The 17,471-nt window shown below is 44.2% G+C and overlaps 1 protein-coding gene across 1 annotated transcript in view; it reads left to right on the forward strand.

Annotated features, from left to right (window-relative positions):
- The window catches only part of Mttp (microsomal triglyceride transfer protein), a 37,614-nt gene that overhangs the window by 11,290 nt on the left and 8,853 nt on the right, over positions 1-17,471 (forward strand). The window contains exons 4-15 of the mRNA XM_050126833.1: positions 1,076-1,183; positions 2,956-3,072; positions 3,355-3,494; positions 4,191-4,341; positions 5,244-5,401; positions 6,772-6,940; positions 7,612-7,719; positions 10,691-10,903; positions 12,553-12,764; positions 14,176-14,273; positions 14,367-14,488; positions 15,902-16,129. Of these exons, the coding sequence (XP_049982790.1) occupies positions 1,076-1,183; positions 2,956-3,072; positions 3,355-3,494; positions 4,191-4,341; positions 5,244-5,401; positions 6,772-6,940; positions 7,612-7,719; positions 10,691-10,903; positions 12,553-12,764; positions 14,176-14,273; positions 14,367-14,488; positions 15,902-16,129 (1,824 nt within the window). The remainder of the gene's footprint in view (positions 1-1,075; positions 1,184-2,955; positions 3,073-3,354; positions 3,495-4,190; positions 4,342-5,243; positions 5,402-6,771; positions 6,941-7,611; positions 7,720-10,690; positions 10,904-12,552; positions 12,765-14,175; positions 14,274-14,366; positions 14,489-15,901; positions 16,130-17,471) is intronic.

Consider the following 17,471-nt stretch of genomic DNA (forward strand, 5'->3'; position numbering starts at 1 on the left):
GTGGAGGGCTAACACCGATCACAGATACAGTAGCCAGAAAACCTGTCCCCAGCATGCTGTGTCTAGGAAGTAAAAACAGAGAGTTGAGGCACTTGGGAGGTCAATTCAGGCACAATATTGTCTCCTAAGACACAGGGAATTTTTAGGTAGGTTGAATTACTCGGCTTGGTATTAATGAAATTCAGCACATTATTGAACTTTGTATTTCATTTGAGATTCTCTGCCACCCTCTCTGTAGACCATAGTGATTTTTTACAGGGAAGGCGCGTCTGTCCTCTGCTTCTAAACTGCCAGAAGTGTTTGAAGTCAGTCCAACGTGAAAACAGCTGGCTGTCTTCTAAAACCTCTTTGCTTTTTTGTGCTGCTTCTTAACTATTAAAATGATAAAAGATAAGGTGCCAGTGAATGTCAGTGATAAAACAGAGGCAAATCACCTGCTTCCTACTCCTGCCCAACCAATCTTCTCATTTCCACCTTTCTCTACCTCCTGGTGAGAGCCTAAACACTAGCCACAGGCAAGCTGTGCAGTAGAGACAACCCCGCCAGTCCTCCAGCCTCTGCACAATCTTCTGTGCTGAGTGGTGTCCATGCTCCGGAGCCCTTCGGCCTCCTGGGTTCCACTCATGGGCAAACCTGGCCCTGTCATAGCCTACAGACATCAGGCTGTTCCAGAATCTTAACTGCCATTTGTGGCCGTTGTCATTCTTTTCTTAGAGCCTTAGTCGTTGTTTAGTTTGTGTTTCAAACAGAATTGTAAGAGAAAAGCGTGTGATATGAACAAGAGGAATGCTCCCGGTTTCTCTTTCTTGCACAAGCCTGGTTTTCACAGAAATCCCGACTCTCTGTAATGACTGCCATGTTCGGAGCATTCATTTTCCGCTCCTATGTCCCATTTCTTGATGACCCAGCTTCTCAGAAATAAAACCTGCTTCTTTTCACAAGAGAGAAATCACAGCTTTGTGCTAACAATATCTCACACAATCAGTAGGGCGAGAACCCGGCCCCTCCCCCCACATTTAACCAGATCTGATAAACAATGTGTCATTGCTTCATTTTTATTTCTTTTTCGCTTTAGGTCAAAGAATTCTACTCATATGAAAATGAACCCGTGGGCATAGAAAATCTCAAGAGAGGCTTGGCCAGCTTATTCCAGATGCAATTAAGCTCTGGAACCACCAACGAGGTACTTAGCAAGAATTCTAAGAATTCTGGACCTTGGTGAAGGGTAAGGGTGCTCTCCTGTAATCCCAGCAACCTGGGAGCTAAGGCCAGATGTTAAGCAAAGGTCTGCCCAGACCATATAGTAACTTTAAGACAGCCCGGGTAACTTCAGGAAACCCACCAGATCTCCACCACCCTTATAAAAGCTGCATATGGCCACTCGTGTGCTAGTACCCAGTGCAACAGGCAGAGACAGGCGAATTCTGAGAGTTCGAGGGCCAGCCCTGCTCACCCAAATGGTGGGCTTCAGGTTCATTGAGAGAACCTGTCTCAAGGGAATAAGGCAAAAAGAGATAGAGGAAAACACCTTTGGTCTTCTGTAGTTTACATGCATGCATATGAATGTGTACACGCATACACATGGAATACACTCATGCAGTTACCACATACACACACATGCATAACACATGCCTCCCAAGCAATAATAAAATAAAATATAAAAGGGGCTGGGGATATGGATTAGCAGTAGAGAGCTCAAGTATGCATGAGGCACAGGTCAAGCCCCAGTGCTGCAAAATAAATAAATAGGCCAATAAATAAATCAGTCAGCATCTTGTCAATAGGTGTATCCAAACTGTTTGAAAGAATTTCTGCCTATTAAAATTCCACAGAAAATTAGAACCGCGGTACTCTTTTAGAAAAGTTGTCTTAGGTTGGGCAGTCAGATCTCATTTACATATAATGTTATTTATTGATTAAACACAAAGTTAAGGAATTAGAATCAATTATATTAAAGGGACTTTGGATAATTGTTGAATATGCAGAAAACTTTGGGGATCCAATGGTTGTTGGGTGTCTCTGTCCTGCTGCCTTGTGGGGAGCATATTAAAAATACATTCATGGGTTTATCCCAAGGATGCTGAAATTATAGATAAGCAAAAAGCTGAATATCTTTTTTTCTATTTTTTTTTTTTAAAGACAGGGCTTCTCTGTGTAACAGCCCTGGCTGTCCCGGAACTGCCTCTGTAGTCCAGACTGGCCTTGAACTCACAGAGATCCGCCTGCCTCTGCCTCCAATGCTGGGATTAAAGGCGTGCGCCACCACCATGTTTTAATTATCTCAGCTATTTTGAATGCGATGTCAGTGGGCAGAATTCACTACTTTACCCCAAGTCCCCTAATTCAGCGAGGAAATAGAAACGAGTTAGAGAGTTAAGCAGATCTCCAGCTCTCAGATTTGAGTCACGCTGTACACCAGTTTTCCTGCCCTTAGTTCATCCAGTCCGTCAGTGGCGGGCCAAGGGAATGCGCTAGCTTGCTCCAGTGGCAGCAGGTGTAGCTCCAGCAGGGGCCAAGGGGAAAGCTTGGAGGGTTAAACAGGGTGTAGAGTGGGATGTTTTTGTCTACACTCAGATTTTTATTATGAATGGCAATGCATTTAGTTAATCCCATCTTGATACAGCCTAAAAACACCTCCCATTCCCCTGATAGTTACCCACATGACCAGAGATTTCAGTTATGGTCAGGCAGTTTGTCCAATCCTAAGCTCAGAGAGAAGTAGGAATTGCTCATGATTCCCGGGGTCAAGCTGAGGACATACTTTAAGACTCAACAAAAGAGAGAATCAGCATCCTGTAGGAGCTGTCAAGGACTTCAGCTCTTTGTTTTGACATCCTGCGGTAAGGTGGGGTTCTGCCATGGATGTCAGGAGCCCAGGAATCGAGCCTCTATCTGTGAGAAGGCAGATGGTCCACACATCGTCCCAAGCATGACGCTCTTGACTTCCTGTTCCAGGTGGATATCTCTGGGGACTGTAAAGTGACCTACCAGGCTCAGCAAGACAAAGTGGTCAAGATTAAAGCCCTGGATACATGCAAAATTGAGAGGTCTGGATTTACAACAGTTAATCAGGTATGGCAGCTCTTGCTTCCTTTGAGGCATTCACTAGTGACATTCTGTAGAGATTTAAAGTACTAGAGAAGAACAAAGCAATATAAATTGAAGACATTTCTCCTTTTAGGTTATGTTTTCCCATGTGTCAAATGAATAGATATTTCAGTGTGTTGTGCGTGGGGGTGGTGGGCAGTGGTGTGAGAGGGACTCTTGAAAGTTGAAAGACAGCTGCCATTTGATTCCATTAAAGATTAAGAGTAATTACTTTCTACTTATTTACTTATTTGTTTACTTATGCAGGTGTTGGGTGTCAGTTCAAAAGCCACCTCTGTCACCACCTATAAGATAGAGGACAGCTTTGTCACGGCTGTCTCTGCAGAAGAGACAAGGGCTTTTTCCTTGAACTTCCTACAGACCATTGCAGGAAAAATAGTATCGAAGTAAGACAATGCCAAGATTTTATTTTCCTCCATATATTATTGTATTTGATTTGTAAATAGGTGTGTGTGAGTGAGTGAGTGTGTGTGTGTGTGTGTGTGTGTGTGTGTTTGCATGTGCATGCCCACCGGGCTTCTTTATTTCAACTGTAAATTCCTTGAAAAAATTGAGTTCAACTTGTTCATCTTCATTTTTCACATAATCTAAAGTAGCACATGTGAAATACTAGTTTTTCCTGTCTTTTGCTGACAGAAAGATTAAATTCTAGAAAAGAATCACTATTGAGACCATTTTTTTTTTTTTTTTTTTTTTTTTGGAATAAGCTTTGCTGACTGGCTTGGTTAGTAGATGGCACGTGATTGCCTTGAACATGGTTTTCAGAAAGCAGGTCCAAACCCAAAAGGGCTGACATCCCGTGTCTTGTCCAGCATCAAGGCAGAATTTCAGATATTTTGAAAGTCTAGAGTTAAACTCCCAGGTCTTTGAATAAAACAGTTATACCAGAAAAATTTTGTAATTTTGTGGGGTTTAAGGTGTCGCTGGAGATGGTGCCACGTGAGTGTAAATGGAGTAGATTAGTTGGTTTTGTGTTTTCTGAAAGAACCGCAGTTTTTGTACCCCCCTACACACACACACACACACACACACACACACACACAAAATCTTACTCTATGCTGTTTCTATCTGGTGCTGCACAGGCAGAATTTGGAGCTGAAGACGACTGAAGCAGGTCCGAGGCTGGTACCTGGGAAACAAGTTGCAGGTGTAATTAAAGCGCTTGACTCGAAGTACACAGCCATTCCCATAGTGGGGCAGGTCCTCCCTAAGACCTGCAAGGGCTGCCCTTCTGTAAGTATGAGCAAACCCGGGGCTAACGCTGGATGGGAATTGCTCCCCTCCTCCCTCCCTCCTTCCCGTCCTTCCTTTCTTCTCAGTCTCCTTCTTTCCTTCCTTCCTTTCTTTTGTCCTTCCTTTCTTTCTGCAGCAAAAATATCAGCTAATTCTATAAAGGAATCAATCGTTTTAATACAGACAGCATGGTGATTTACCACACAGTTAACAGTCATGGATAGAATCTAGCATTCTATGCAATGAAGTAAAAAAAAAAAAAAAAAAAAACAGATGTGAGGAAGTTAAATTGTTTGCTTGTTTCAAAACTGAAAGATGCCACTGATTAGAATTATTACTATTTTCAGAACCATTGTCCGATAGCTGTAGTGTGTGAGAAAATGACCTTTTCCTCAATTCTGCTGCCCCTGTAGCGTAGACACAGTCTCTGAACAGTTCAGAGCCCAACAGCAGCATGGCACTGAATTTCACTGTGAGGCGAGTAGGGAGCTCAGAGTATTTGAAAATTTAATTTTCAGCAAGTTAGAAAAGGGGTACAGCTCTGCAGCAGATCTCACTTTGCCCTTCCCAAATACCAGACGCCCTGCTGTCAGTTAAAAGTCTGCACACTTTCACTAACATGCTCAAAGTCTGGCCTCAGACGTAGTTATCACGACAGTCATTGAGGGACCAGCACATCCAACCATCACTTGGCTGTTGTCCAAGGTCCCGCAAGTTCAGCACTAACTGAAGAAAAATGGTACTAGGGAGGCGTGGCCCCCAGGGGAAGCAGGCTGCTCTTTTTGCTTCTAGCTTCATACAACATACGAAATGATCTGGGTGACCAGTGTGTCTCTGCAGAGAATACTTTGTAAATTGGGAGCTCAGAATGAAGGGGGCTGCCCCGTGCCTGTGTTTTGCAGCTGGCGGAGCACTGGCAGTCAATCAGAAAACACCTGGAGCCTGACAACTTGTCCAAAGCCGAGGCCGTCAGCAGCTTCCTGGCCTTCATTCAGCACCTCAGGACTGCAAAGAGAGAGGAGATCCTGCAGATTCTGAAGGCAGAGAAGAAGGAAGTGCTGTAAGCCCACATTGTTGTTCAGGGTTGTCTGTCAGGAAAATGGTTTTACACTCTTACTGTCTTTTTTTTTAAAAAAATTTAATTTACTTTATGTGTTTGAACACTGGATACATGTATGTATGTACACCATGCGTACCAGTTGTCCCTGGAGGCCAGAAGAGGGTATTGGGGTCCTCTGGAACTGGGGTCACGGGTTGTTGTGAGCTGCCATATGGGTGCTGGGAATTATACCTGGTTCTTCTGCAAGAGCAGCAGCACCCTAAATCCCTGAGCCGTGTCTCCAGTCCTCTTGTTTTTGTTATGTCAGAAGGACCCCTTTCGCTATTCTATCCTTCCTGCAATCCTGGCTTCTGCTGGTCTGAACTCTCTAGATGCTGTGCCACGGGTCAGCAACATAATGCTCACTTGGCCGGAGGTACACCAGTCCTCACACTGATTCTCATGACTGATGTTTTGTGCCCATGAGTCTAAATTAGTACTGGCTTGGCTTTACAGTTATGCTCTGGTATGGGGGTCGCCCCACTTCTGTGGAACTGTGGTCTCAAGCTATTAATCAACTTTGTCTTGAGACAAAGTTTTTGCTCTGTAGTCCAGGCTATCCTGAAACCTACTATGTAGCCCAGGCTAGCCTTGAACCTGGGTTGATCCTCCTGCCTCAGCCTCCTTAGTGCTAGAATTACAGGACTGAGCCACTGTGAGCACGAGCTCAGTATGTAGTATTTATATTCATTATTCATATTCACATTCATTCATATGTTCATTAGCATGCAAAATCAGTTACAAATTTTATCATGCCCAGACTCAAGTAACCAAAGATATTTTTCGTAGCTAGGTTTTAGCTAGAATCTTTCCGTGGAAGACAATAACACATTTGTTGTGGATAAAATAGAGCTATACCATGGTGTCTTTATTTCTGAATAAAAAACACTTCTCTCTTACGTATGAATTTAAAATAGTTATCCACTTTCTATCAGTAATGGTGCTTTGGTTAAACTAGGTGTTTGAGAAATGTGTATATTTACAAATCTAATTAGAGAAAAGTATTTAATCTGGCACTCAGATTGTATGTGTTACTCACATAGAGAACATTTTGAGCCTAATTTGTGATTTTTATGCACATAATTTTAACCTACAAATCTTCAAGTTGTATTTTGCTTAGGCAAGCATAGTGTAGCAGTTTGTATGTTCTGAGAAAAGAGAAAGAGAATCAGGGAAGTTTAAGTAGAATTGAGGTCTTTTGAAGAATGTATTATTCATACCTTTTGTTCAAAGGAAAAATGTACTTCTCTAGGAAGTTCAAGTTAATGAGTGACAGATTTGTAGCAATCCCATTGTAAGCACTGATGTCTGAAGAGACGCCTGCTTTACAGGCCTCAGCTGGTGGACGCTGTCACCTCCGCTCAGACTCCAGACGCCTTGGAAGCCATCCTGGACTTCCTGGATTTCAAAAGCGACAGCAGCATTGTTCTCCAGGAGAGGTTCCTCTATGCCTGTGGGTTTGCCTCCCACCCCGACGAAGAACTCCTTCGAGCCCTCCTCGTAAGTCCGGGATACTGGAAAGACGGTGACCCTGGACCGCTAAAATAAAAATGATAAACGCAAACCCCTGGGGCGTAGGGAGGCCCTAAAGTGGATCAGTCAGAGACGAGGCCGGAGAGAGAGCCCTCCTAGCACTCATATTCTGAGTCCGCTGGCCTCTTTTCTGCACATCAGTCAGCCGCAGCACAGCACACCTTCTCACCTAGCGTCTTCACAGGCCTCGTAACCATCACAGCCTATGCTTTATGACAGTCTGAAGATTATGGCCACCTATCTTATAGTGGCAAAGGAGAGAACACTGGTGCAGAGTCTAGGTAAAGCTTCCATAAACAGTTAAAGTACTTCCACTTCAGAAATCTTCATCGGTTTCTACATACTCATTGATGTCCCTGGTTCATATAAAGACTCGACTAACCTGAATAATCAAACCCCTGAACCCTGAAGGGTTCACAGACTAGAAATAAGATCACCTTATAAGATCGGAAATTCCAATAATCAATCCTTCATGCAAAACTAGATAGCATGTTTCTAAGTGTCCCAAAAAAGTTCTGGATTTGTGGTCTAGAAACACAGAATCATTTCTCTAGATGCTTGTTACTTTATTAACCGAAAGTGTCCCTTTGGAATGCTGAAGTGTTCTGATGGCCTGTTCGATCCCTGCTTGTCCGCAGAGTAAGTTCAAAGGCTCGTTTGCGAGCAACGACATCAGAGAAACAGTTATGATCATCATCGGAGCCCTTGTCAGGAAGCTGTGCCAGAATGAAGGCTGCAAGCTCAAAGTAAGTGCCACTGGCCCATGTCCTGCTGTCCAGACTGCCCAATGCAATCCCGCACGGCCAGCACGGCCACTCCCAGCCCCCAGCTTCCCTTTTCCTTTTTGTCTAGCAATCATTCCCATCTCTTGTACTTATAGTTGAGCTGCTCATTACTTCCTTGTTTATTTCTGTCTCTCACCAGAGTATAAGCTCCAGACAGTGATGAATCTTTATTTCTCAATACCAGTTGCTTAAATGATTCCAAGTATAAAGGTTGTACTCAATAAATACCCTCTAGAAAGCAAATCATCCATCTTCCTCCTAATACGTATTTGTTAACAGTCCTCTATGAACTCAGGCATTTTTGTCTTTGTTTTTATTTGTCTTAGACAAAGTGTGTGTGTGTGTGTGTGTGTGTGTGTGTGTGTGTGTGTGTGTGTATGGTGGAGCTTAAACTCGCGGCCTTGTACCTGCTAGGTGAGGACTCCACTACTGAATTTCATCTGCAGCCTTGCCTGCTTTTGAAACACTTGAATTTGCTCAAGCAGGCGTCAAACTCGTAATCCCCTACCTCAGACTCCCAGGTGCTGAGATTACGGTGTGCAGCCATACTCTGCCTTCCCCCTATGGTCTTTTCTAGATATTTTGCAGTTTTAGATCTCAAGTTTAAATCCTTCTTTGATTTTGAGCTAATTAGTTAAGGGTCCTCATTCATTCTTCTGTATGTGAATGTACATTTATCTCAAAGCCATTATTGAGGACACTATTTTCCCCTAATGCATATTCTTGGCATTTTTGTGGGAAAATCATTTGACCATTGCTATGTAGACTTATTTATTCCAGACTGATACCACAGGCTGTTGTTTCTATAAATTTATACCAACTCCATGCCATTTTTATGACTGTGACTTAGTCCTGTATTTTAAAATACAGTAAGGTGATGTCTCTAGCTTCATTCTTTTTGTTCAGTTTCTTTGACCATTCAGTGTCTTTTTTATCCTGTACAGATTTTAGAATTCTATTTTTTAGTTCCATGAAGAATGTCATTGATATGTTATATCGATTGCATTGAGTCTGCAGATGGCTTTGGATCGCATACATATTTAATGATATCAATTCTTTCAATATGGAATATCCTTTACCTATCAGTGATATCTTCAGTTGTTTAAATCACCATCTCCTAGTGTTCGGTATACAGTGTCTCCCATCCTGGGTTATAAATACTCCTCAATGTTTTTGATGCTATATAAAGGGGCTGCTTTCTTAACTTCCTTCTCAGACATCACATTGCTGGTATTTGGAAGCACTGCTGTTGTTGGTTGACATTGTGTCCTGCACTTTATCAGGTCCATTTATCAATGACAGCAGTGAGATGGTGGACTCTGTAGGCTTCCCTGGGTATAAAGTCATCTGGCCATGAAACATACTTATTTCCCTACTTAATGGCTGCTATTTCTCGGCTAGCTATTCTGGCTAGGACTATGTACACTATGTACACTGAATAGTAGTTCCCACTGAGCATTCTTGTCTTGTTGCTGAGAAGCCTTCAGATTTTCACTGTGTAGTGTGCTTGCTATGAATTCACCACCTATGGCTTTTACCATGTGGGACATTCCTTCTACACCTAATTTGTAGAGCCTTATCAGAACTGGAGGTACCATTTTGTCTTGTGTCTCTTCTGCATCTGTTGAGATGGCCATATTGTTTTGGCCTTCACTCTGCTGATATGGTTGGTTGCATTTGTTGGTTTGCATATCTCAGAGGATATCCAATGTATTATTAAGCATATGGCTCAGATACATATGCTTGCCCCAAGTGGAGCTTGGGTTTCAATAGCATGCATTTAAAAGAAAGTCAGGTGTTTCCTTGTTGACTTTGTCTGGATGACCTGTAAAGTCCTGTGTGTTTCTTGGGTTGCAGTGTGTCCCCTTTCATATCTCAGATGCTCTGTTGTTGCATGTGTGTATATCTATAGTTCTCACTGTTCTCTTGATGACTCAACCCTTTATCACAATATGTGATATCTATTAATCTGTGTATCGCCATGTGGCTGTGGCTTACCAGAGATTCTAACCTGCGTCTGTCTGAGGCAGAGAATCCATGGCTTCTCTCACTCTGCTTTCCTTTCTCCCAGCATTCAGTTCTGTCTTCTCTGCCTACTACCTAAGTTCTGCCCTATTAGGCCCCAAGCAGTTTTTTTATTCATTAACCAATGAAAGCAACACGTGAACAGAAGAACCTTCTACACCACAAAATCCATACATAGAAGCACCCAGTTAGCATTATTTACTGAACATTGACTTTATACTAGGTATGATAGCAACCCTTTAATATAAAGATGCACAGAATATCATATCACCCCCAAAGAATTCCTTGTCAGTTTAGCACCTACAAAAATATCAACACAGTGAGCCCCCTGCCTATGGGGATTCTCCATTTGAGACTTAACCAGCCAGAGGTTGAAAACAGGGGGGGAAATGCATATGCAGTGGCCATGAGCCCAACACAGCATAGCCACTCACCCAGCAGCCACGTTGTGCAGAAAACAAATATTCTAGAGATTGCTCTAGTAAGCAGGAGGGTGCACATAGATTCCATGCAAACATTGTTTGATTTTGTGTAAGAATCCCAAACACCCATGAATCGTGGTATCACCAGGAGGTCCAGGAGCCAACCCCTTGGATACTGTAGTATTAAACCATGATCTGGGGATATGGAACCACAGTTGTCTTTGAGGTGTAGAGGAAGTTTCCTCCATGTAGAATAACTTAGCTTCGTCTGGAAGTATGCTGACGTTGTGCGTCTGGAGTGTGTTAAACACTAAATGCCCATTACTAATTGTGCTCTGCTTCTCTAGAACACATAAGCATGCCTTTGAGAAGACTTGGTACCTTTAGCAAACTGTACTTGGCAGCCAAAGCAAGGTTCCTAAAAGCTGATGTTTTCTTGTCTGAGTGTGTCACTGGGCATTTGTCTGAGGTGTGTGCTGTTGTAGGCAGTGGTGGAAGCTAAGAAGCTAATCCTGGGAGGACTTGAAAAGCCAGAGAAAAAGGAGGACACCATGATGTACCTGCTGGCTCTGAAGAACGCCTTGCTTCCCGAAGGCATCCCGCTCCTTTTGAAGTATGCAGAGGCTGGAGAAGGTCCTGTCAGCCACCTGGCTACCACTGTGCTCCAGAGATATGATGTTTCCTTCATCACAGACGAGGTAAACGCCTTAGCAGAAGAAGGGAGAAAAAACACTTCTGGTAAACCAAATGCCATCTCCTCACAAGTCTCTCTGCTTTTGGTTTTGGTTTTTCTCCACCCCCCTTTGCTTAGAAATAACTCTTAAGTTGTATTTAAGGCTGTTTAAAATCAGCCTCACATTTTGAATGGATAATTCCTGTATCCTGAAACACATCTTCTTATTTTAAGAAACAAATTCTAGGAGTTGGCCAGGTAGCTAAATCCTCCTTAGAAATATCTTTGCTTTTGTACATTTCAGAACATTGGTAATGTTTTCAGCTGGCTGGATTGTGTGGTCTCACCTGTTTGCGTATGGTGTTCTAGAAGCTGCCAGCATTGTGATTTTGTTAGAGCCGGGAGAGCTTCAGTGAAGAGAGTGTTTTCCACTGAGGATGCTCTCTGCAGCTGAGTGTCCTCTTGCCACTTTTGTATGAAAGACAGTTGGCTGTGAAGCATGAGGTGTGGGCTTTTAAGAAAGACCAACCTTGCTGTCATTCTGGGTGGTTCTCTCCCAGGTGTTTGTTCTCAGGTGAATTATTGAACTCTTACAAGTCTGAGAGCAAGGGCAAAACTGAGGAGATAGAAAAAGGCAAGAGGCAAGGAGAACCAAAGAAAATGGCCTGGTACGTGTAGAATAAAGATTCAAGGGAGATGTTGCAATCCCTTATGGAAAGCAATCCTTGAAGGAACTAAAGTAGCCCTGTGAAACCTGTATTCATTCCTTCTGGGGGCAATGCTTCTGTGACCTGATTCTGGTCCATTAGACCCCACCTGTCTAAGGTCCTACCACCGTACCACTACCACACTGATGGCCACACGTAAACTTTGGGGAGACACATTCAGCCCGCAGTGATTGGTGCAGAATGCTGAATTGGGGAATTGCACATGAGCTGGGCCTGGGGATGTTTAGAAACTGTTTCTACTTTTAGTGTGCACATAAAACTGCTTTTGGAAACAGGCGCATTAAATTTTCTATTGAAAAAGAGTGGAACAGAATCTGAGGTACTGTGCTGCAAGAAAATACCGTCCTATTGCCTTCTCCCCCCAAATTCCCGTCGCCACAGCAGGAACCTTGGGGTCTATAGGAGGTAATGCCAAGCACTGTCGCAATAACACAGGAACTAAAACCCTCACAGCTGACCCACAGTTTGCTCCTCATGCTGTGTCTAACATGGGTAGTAGGATATGAGCCCATGTGTTCACAGCAGTCATAAAAGAGATGCAGAAGGTATGGCAGGTCTTAGCTGCCTCTGCCTTAGAGCCGTTCACATCAGTTCTCTTCATGGTCCACGCTAGCCTAGTCACATGGAATCAGCCTAAAAGCAAAGGAATTTAGCACATGTAATCTCACACATATATCTAAATAAACACTTGCTACTTTCACTGCGATATCAATTTTTTAGTTATTGTATTAATTTACTGAGAGAGAGAGTTCACCATGGCACACATGGAGAGTTCAGAGAGCTACCTTTTGAAGTCAGTTCTCCCCTCCGTCGTGTGGGTCCAGAGGTTTGAACTCATGTTGTCAGGCTTGGCCACAGCCACCTTTACCCGACGACCCACCTCGCTGTCCCTCCAATATCAACCTTAAACTCCGTGGGTGTGCTGAGGTTAAGCATCTTCCAATAGGTGAAGAAGACCTTGAACAGGATATACCACCAGAACCGTAAGGTCCACGAAAAGACGGTGCGCACGGCTGCTGCTGCTGTCATCTTGAAGAACAACCCGTCCTACATGGACGTGAAGAACATCCTGCTGTCTATTGGGGAACTTCCCAAAGAAATGAACAAGTACATGCTCACCTTTGTGCGAGACATCCTGAATTTTGAAATGCCTTCAAGGTATGATGTATTCCGTATGCCTCTTGCTACTCAAGCCGATTTGTATATTGATACGGTGCACACATAGTTAAACACTTGCAGACTGAGAGAGGTAGACAGTTACCTGAGAATGATCTATCAGAGGGAGGGGAGTGGGCAGGAGCAGGAAGGAGGCCGGGCCTTTCTGGCCTGTGTGGCTCAAATTCTTGTGTTTCTTTGTTGTTCTGTGACACTCCTTGGAGGAGGCCCTGGTGTATTTGATGCCTCTGCTCTGTAAACCTGGTAATCTGGAGACAGGAAGGAGGAGGTAGTGGACAGAGAGCAGCCTAGGGAATGGAAAGAAGCCATTTTAAATGTTTACATCAGTCTCAGAAAACACACACACACATACACACACACACACACACAAAACTGTAAAGCTGGAAGGGATGTTGAGGTTCTCCTTGCTTGACATGAACCTCTTTCCAGTGTAGCAGTGTGTTTCTTTCTTTCTTTTTTTTTCTTTTCCTGGCAAGTGGTACCAGACTCCACTTGACTCTCCTCCTTGTCAGGAAGCTCACTCCACTTGGCAACTCTGAGCTAGTGTTGGGACTTCATTATTGTGTCCTCCTGCACACTGATGCCTTCCCTGGCTCTGGTTTTGTCTCTGGAGCACAGCAGAATGTGTGCAGTGTTCATCCACATGGAAACCCTCTGAATATTTGACGGCATGACCTCTTCAGTTCTAAGCTACGACTCTAGTGAGCGGCTGATACCGGCGCATAGGGAGATATGTGTTCCACCCCTTCTTGTTTCTGCCTCAGACCTATTTTGGGGGGGGGGGGGTTGACATGTTGTAATTTTACTATTACTGATAAATTAGTATGACCAGTGAGAAACAAAAAGATCTCAGTGCTGATTACATAAACATGAGCACGCCTGAAGTAAGAGTGAACACTTTGGAGGAGAGAGTCGTCCTGCGGGCCTTAGTGAGCTTTTCCTGCGGTAGACAATACAAAGCTAGCAGTCCTGGAAATGTACTGTTCTGCATCGTCTGCTATGGTGATTTTAGAAGGTATAGAAAAAGTCAAGAAAATGTGTTCCGCCTCCTGTGTAGCGCAGCTTCCTTAAATTCATAACTATTTTAACAACACAGCTATAATGATTCAAAGATGTGTTTTCTGCCCGAAGCATCTATCAGTCAGCCGAAGACATCTCTTAACTGGGAATCCTTACCCTTTGTCCTTTTGACACCAAACCGTTTCGGCTATGTGAGGAATGAAGGGGACAGCCCTCATCTTGCCACCGATGCCCAGCTGGCACTTCTTTCAGTCTGGTGGCATGAGGAAAATGTGGTCTTCTTTTTATAACACTGAGGAGTTGGTCGCATTCCCAATCTGATCTGGGAACCAGACATTGCCACGAATGAGAAGTCTTCTCTTCTGTGTTGCAGCAAAATGATCCGTCGAGTCCTCAAGGAGATGGTTGCTCACAATTATGACCGTTTCTCCAAGAGTGGGTCCTCCTCCACCTATACTGGCTACATAGAACGTAGGTGACACCTGGAGAGCTCCCCCCACCCCACCGCTCACCCCTCTCATTAGCACTGCCGAGCCGTCACTGAGCCCTGTGTTTTGTCACTAGGTAGTCCCCATGCAGCATCCACTTACAGTCTTGACATCCTGTACTCTGGTTCTGGTATTCTCAGGAGGAGTAACCTGAACGTCTTCCAGTACATCGGGAAAGCAGACCTTCATGGCAGTCAGGTACCCCATGGCCCATGAGTTGTCAGTGGTAGAAACTGCTCTGAGGACAGTGACACTCTGAGAGCAGCGTTACAGAATATGTCTGTAAGCTGATGGTGGCTTCTGTCGTAAAGTTCCAAATCCGAAGTTGAAACCAACGTTGTTGGTTCGCTTCACTTCCCAGACGTCTGTCTGTAACTCCAAACACACCTGCATCGGCAGAATTGAGTTGAGCCAGGATTTGCTAGTCAAGTGTCACTCACAGATATCCTGTGGGTAGTTCTGAGTATTTAATGTGTGAGTGTTTGCCATTTTGTTCATCTCTGTAGAGACTGACTTGCCCTTGTAAGAAACTTCGTAAGACTGTGTGCAGCTCTTAAAGAGTTCATTTCTATTTCTCCTGTGCTACCAGGAGAGGAAAGAATCAAGTGTGGGCAGTTGAGAACTGGTAGAATTTTAGTTCAAAATTAAATGATGATTTATCGTTAATATGAATTATGCCATCATTTTGATTTAAGGAATATTCAAGCTTCAAAAATGATCCATAGCTATGAAAACCTGAATGCCCATCAAAATGAAATGTCCACACCCTTCAATAGCACCCTGGTCAGAATCCTGTCCCCTCCCTGCTGAGGCATTGCCATCTGCTCTCTGATATGCCCCGGGAATGCCAAACACACAGTGGGTAGCGCCTGACTATGCAGAATAGAAAATATGCAGGATTCCTTACCTACTGGTCATCAGCGTGCGAACCTCCTCATGGTGTGACCTCATCTCATGGGGAGGGATGAAACTGTGATGTGGAGCGATGTGGATGTGGCTTCTCAGAGCAGCGGACTGGGCAGCACTGCCCTTGCCTCTCCATCTAAGATGGCAGGTCCACTCTATGAGACCGAGTGGGGAAAGCATCTCGGATGGTGCCCTCCACCAGAACACTTGTGGCCTTTGCAGTCACAGAGGAGGCTCTGCCTCACACTAGCGAATATTCACCTGTCTTCACCCCATATAAGTGAATCAAATCTCCCATACAGCCAAGGGTTGGTAGTTGTGAAGATTACATGGCAAAGACTGATTTTCATTATGTTCAGACACAGAGGTTTAGTTTTTTTTTTTGTTTGTTTGTTTGTTTTGTTTTGTTTTGTTTTTCGAGACAGGGTTTCTCTGTAGCTTTGGTGCCTGACCTGGAACTAGCTCTGCAGACCAGGCTGGTCTCGAACTCACAGAGATCCGCCTGCCTCTGCCTCCCGAGTGCTGGGATTAAAGGCGTGCGCCACCACCGCCCGGCTTCAGAGGTTTAGTTTTAAATCTTGCCTAGTTACAGAAGATATTTAGGTTTGGGTCCTGAAAAACATCCTCCTCATAGCTTGGAAGCATCTCCATCATTACGGAGCAGGTGGGGAGCAGTGGTCCAACCTTGTACCCTTTCCTCCCCAGGTGGTCATTGAAGCACAAGGGCTGGAAAGCTTAATTGCAGCCACTCCCGATGAAGGAGAGGAAAACCTTGACTCCTATGCCGGCATGTCAGCCATCCTGTTTGATGTTCAGCTCAGACCTGTCACTTTTTTCAGTGGATACAGTGATTTGATGTCCAAAATGCTGTCGGCATCTGGCGACCCTGTCAGTGTGGTGAAAGGGCTCATTCTGCTGATAGATCATTCTCAGGTAACTGTCTACCTCTCTCAGCCTGCAAGTGTTTAGTGTGTGCGCGCGCATGTATGTGTTTGTGCACAGTGAGCACGCCTTTCCATAGTCAGATCATGTGGAAGCCAGAGGTCAGCCTCAGATGTCTTTCCTAATTGCTTCCCAGCTTATTCTTTGAGGCAGTCTCTCACTGACTCTGGAGCATGCTCAAGTACGCTGTAATGGCTGGACAGCAAGCCCCAGGGTTGCCTGTGTCTCTACTGCCCCAGCACTGGGGTTATGGGTGTACACTACTGTGCCTTGGTTTTATGTGAGTGATGGGAACCGAAATCAGGTCGTATGCTTGTGCAGCAGACACTACCCAGCTGAGCCTCTCAGTCCTCCAGACACAATATAAACATGTCTAGAAAAACACGTTAGAGCTCCATGGGTCTTGGTGCTCACCCTCTAAGCATTGGATCCTCTTGCTATTGCCACCCCTTTTCCATTGCTGTACACGAGTAGCATGTGTTTCTCTGTTATTTGTTGCTTAGTGGAAAATGCCCGGGTGAGACAGAGCAGATGAGATGCAGAGAGATGGCTGCATACTTGGCTCTCCTGTACTAGGAGCTTGGTTTTTATCCTGAGTACAGGAGCTGAGCTAGCTGGCATTGTGATGACAATGATTATGAAAATCAGCATGCTGCATCATTTTCATGACGTCATACTAATGAAGGCCTGAGCCACGGCTGACACCAGCTGGTGTTTCGGGTTCATTCTTAGAGAGGCTTGCTCATCCGTAGGGAGCAGAAGTGCTTTCAGTTCCTCGACCGTGTTCTCCAGGATTTGTCTGTAGTGCTCCTCGGCTCTCATCCTATAATACCCCTCTTTATGTGGGAGAGTTTCAGTGACGACCACCCCACAGAATTCGGGTGGCATGCCGCACTGGACCTTCTGAGAAACACGGGAAGGTTCATTGGAACAGCCTTGAGATGAGTGTCTGAGGCTTACATTTTTTTCTTTTATGCTTATACCTTAGTATAATAATATTTAAAATGGAACATTGCTAGGTACCATCTTACGGGGCATTGGTATGTACTCTTATTCATATTTATTATATTGAGCATTATACGGAGATTTTATTTAAAATTGATGTGCTGTGGGAGTGGCCTCTTGTGAAGACCAGACCTTCAACAGATCTGAAGATCTTATCCGCTGTATCATTCTTCATCAAGGCACTAGAGGGTTCTGGTTTTTAGGTTCTGTTTATGAAGTCACAGGATTTAAGAGCTGAGGCAACTTTAAGTTTCACATTTTGTTAAGACTCGCCCCAAAGCATCAATGACTGGGATTAAATATTTGTCTCTGTCTTTATAGCTCCTTA

The sequence above is a fragment of the Alexandromys fortis genome, unplaced genomic scaffold, assembly GCF_014885135.2.
Source record: "Alexandromys fortis isolate MF-2015 unplaced genomic scaffold, M_Fortis_MF-2015_v1.1 scaffold_274, whole genome shotgun sequence".
Taxonomy (NCBI): domain Eukaryota; kingdom Metazoa; phylum Chordata; class Mammalia; order Rodentia; family Cricetidae; genus Alexandromys; species Alexandromys fortis.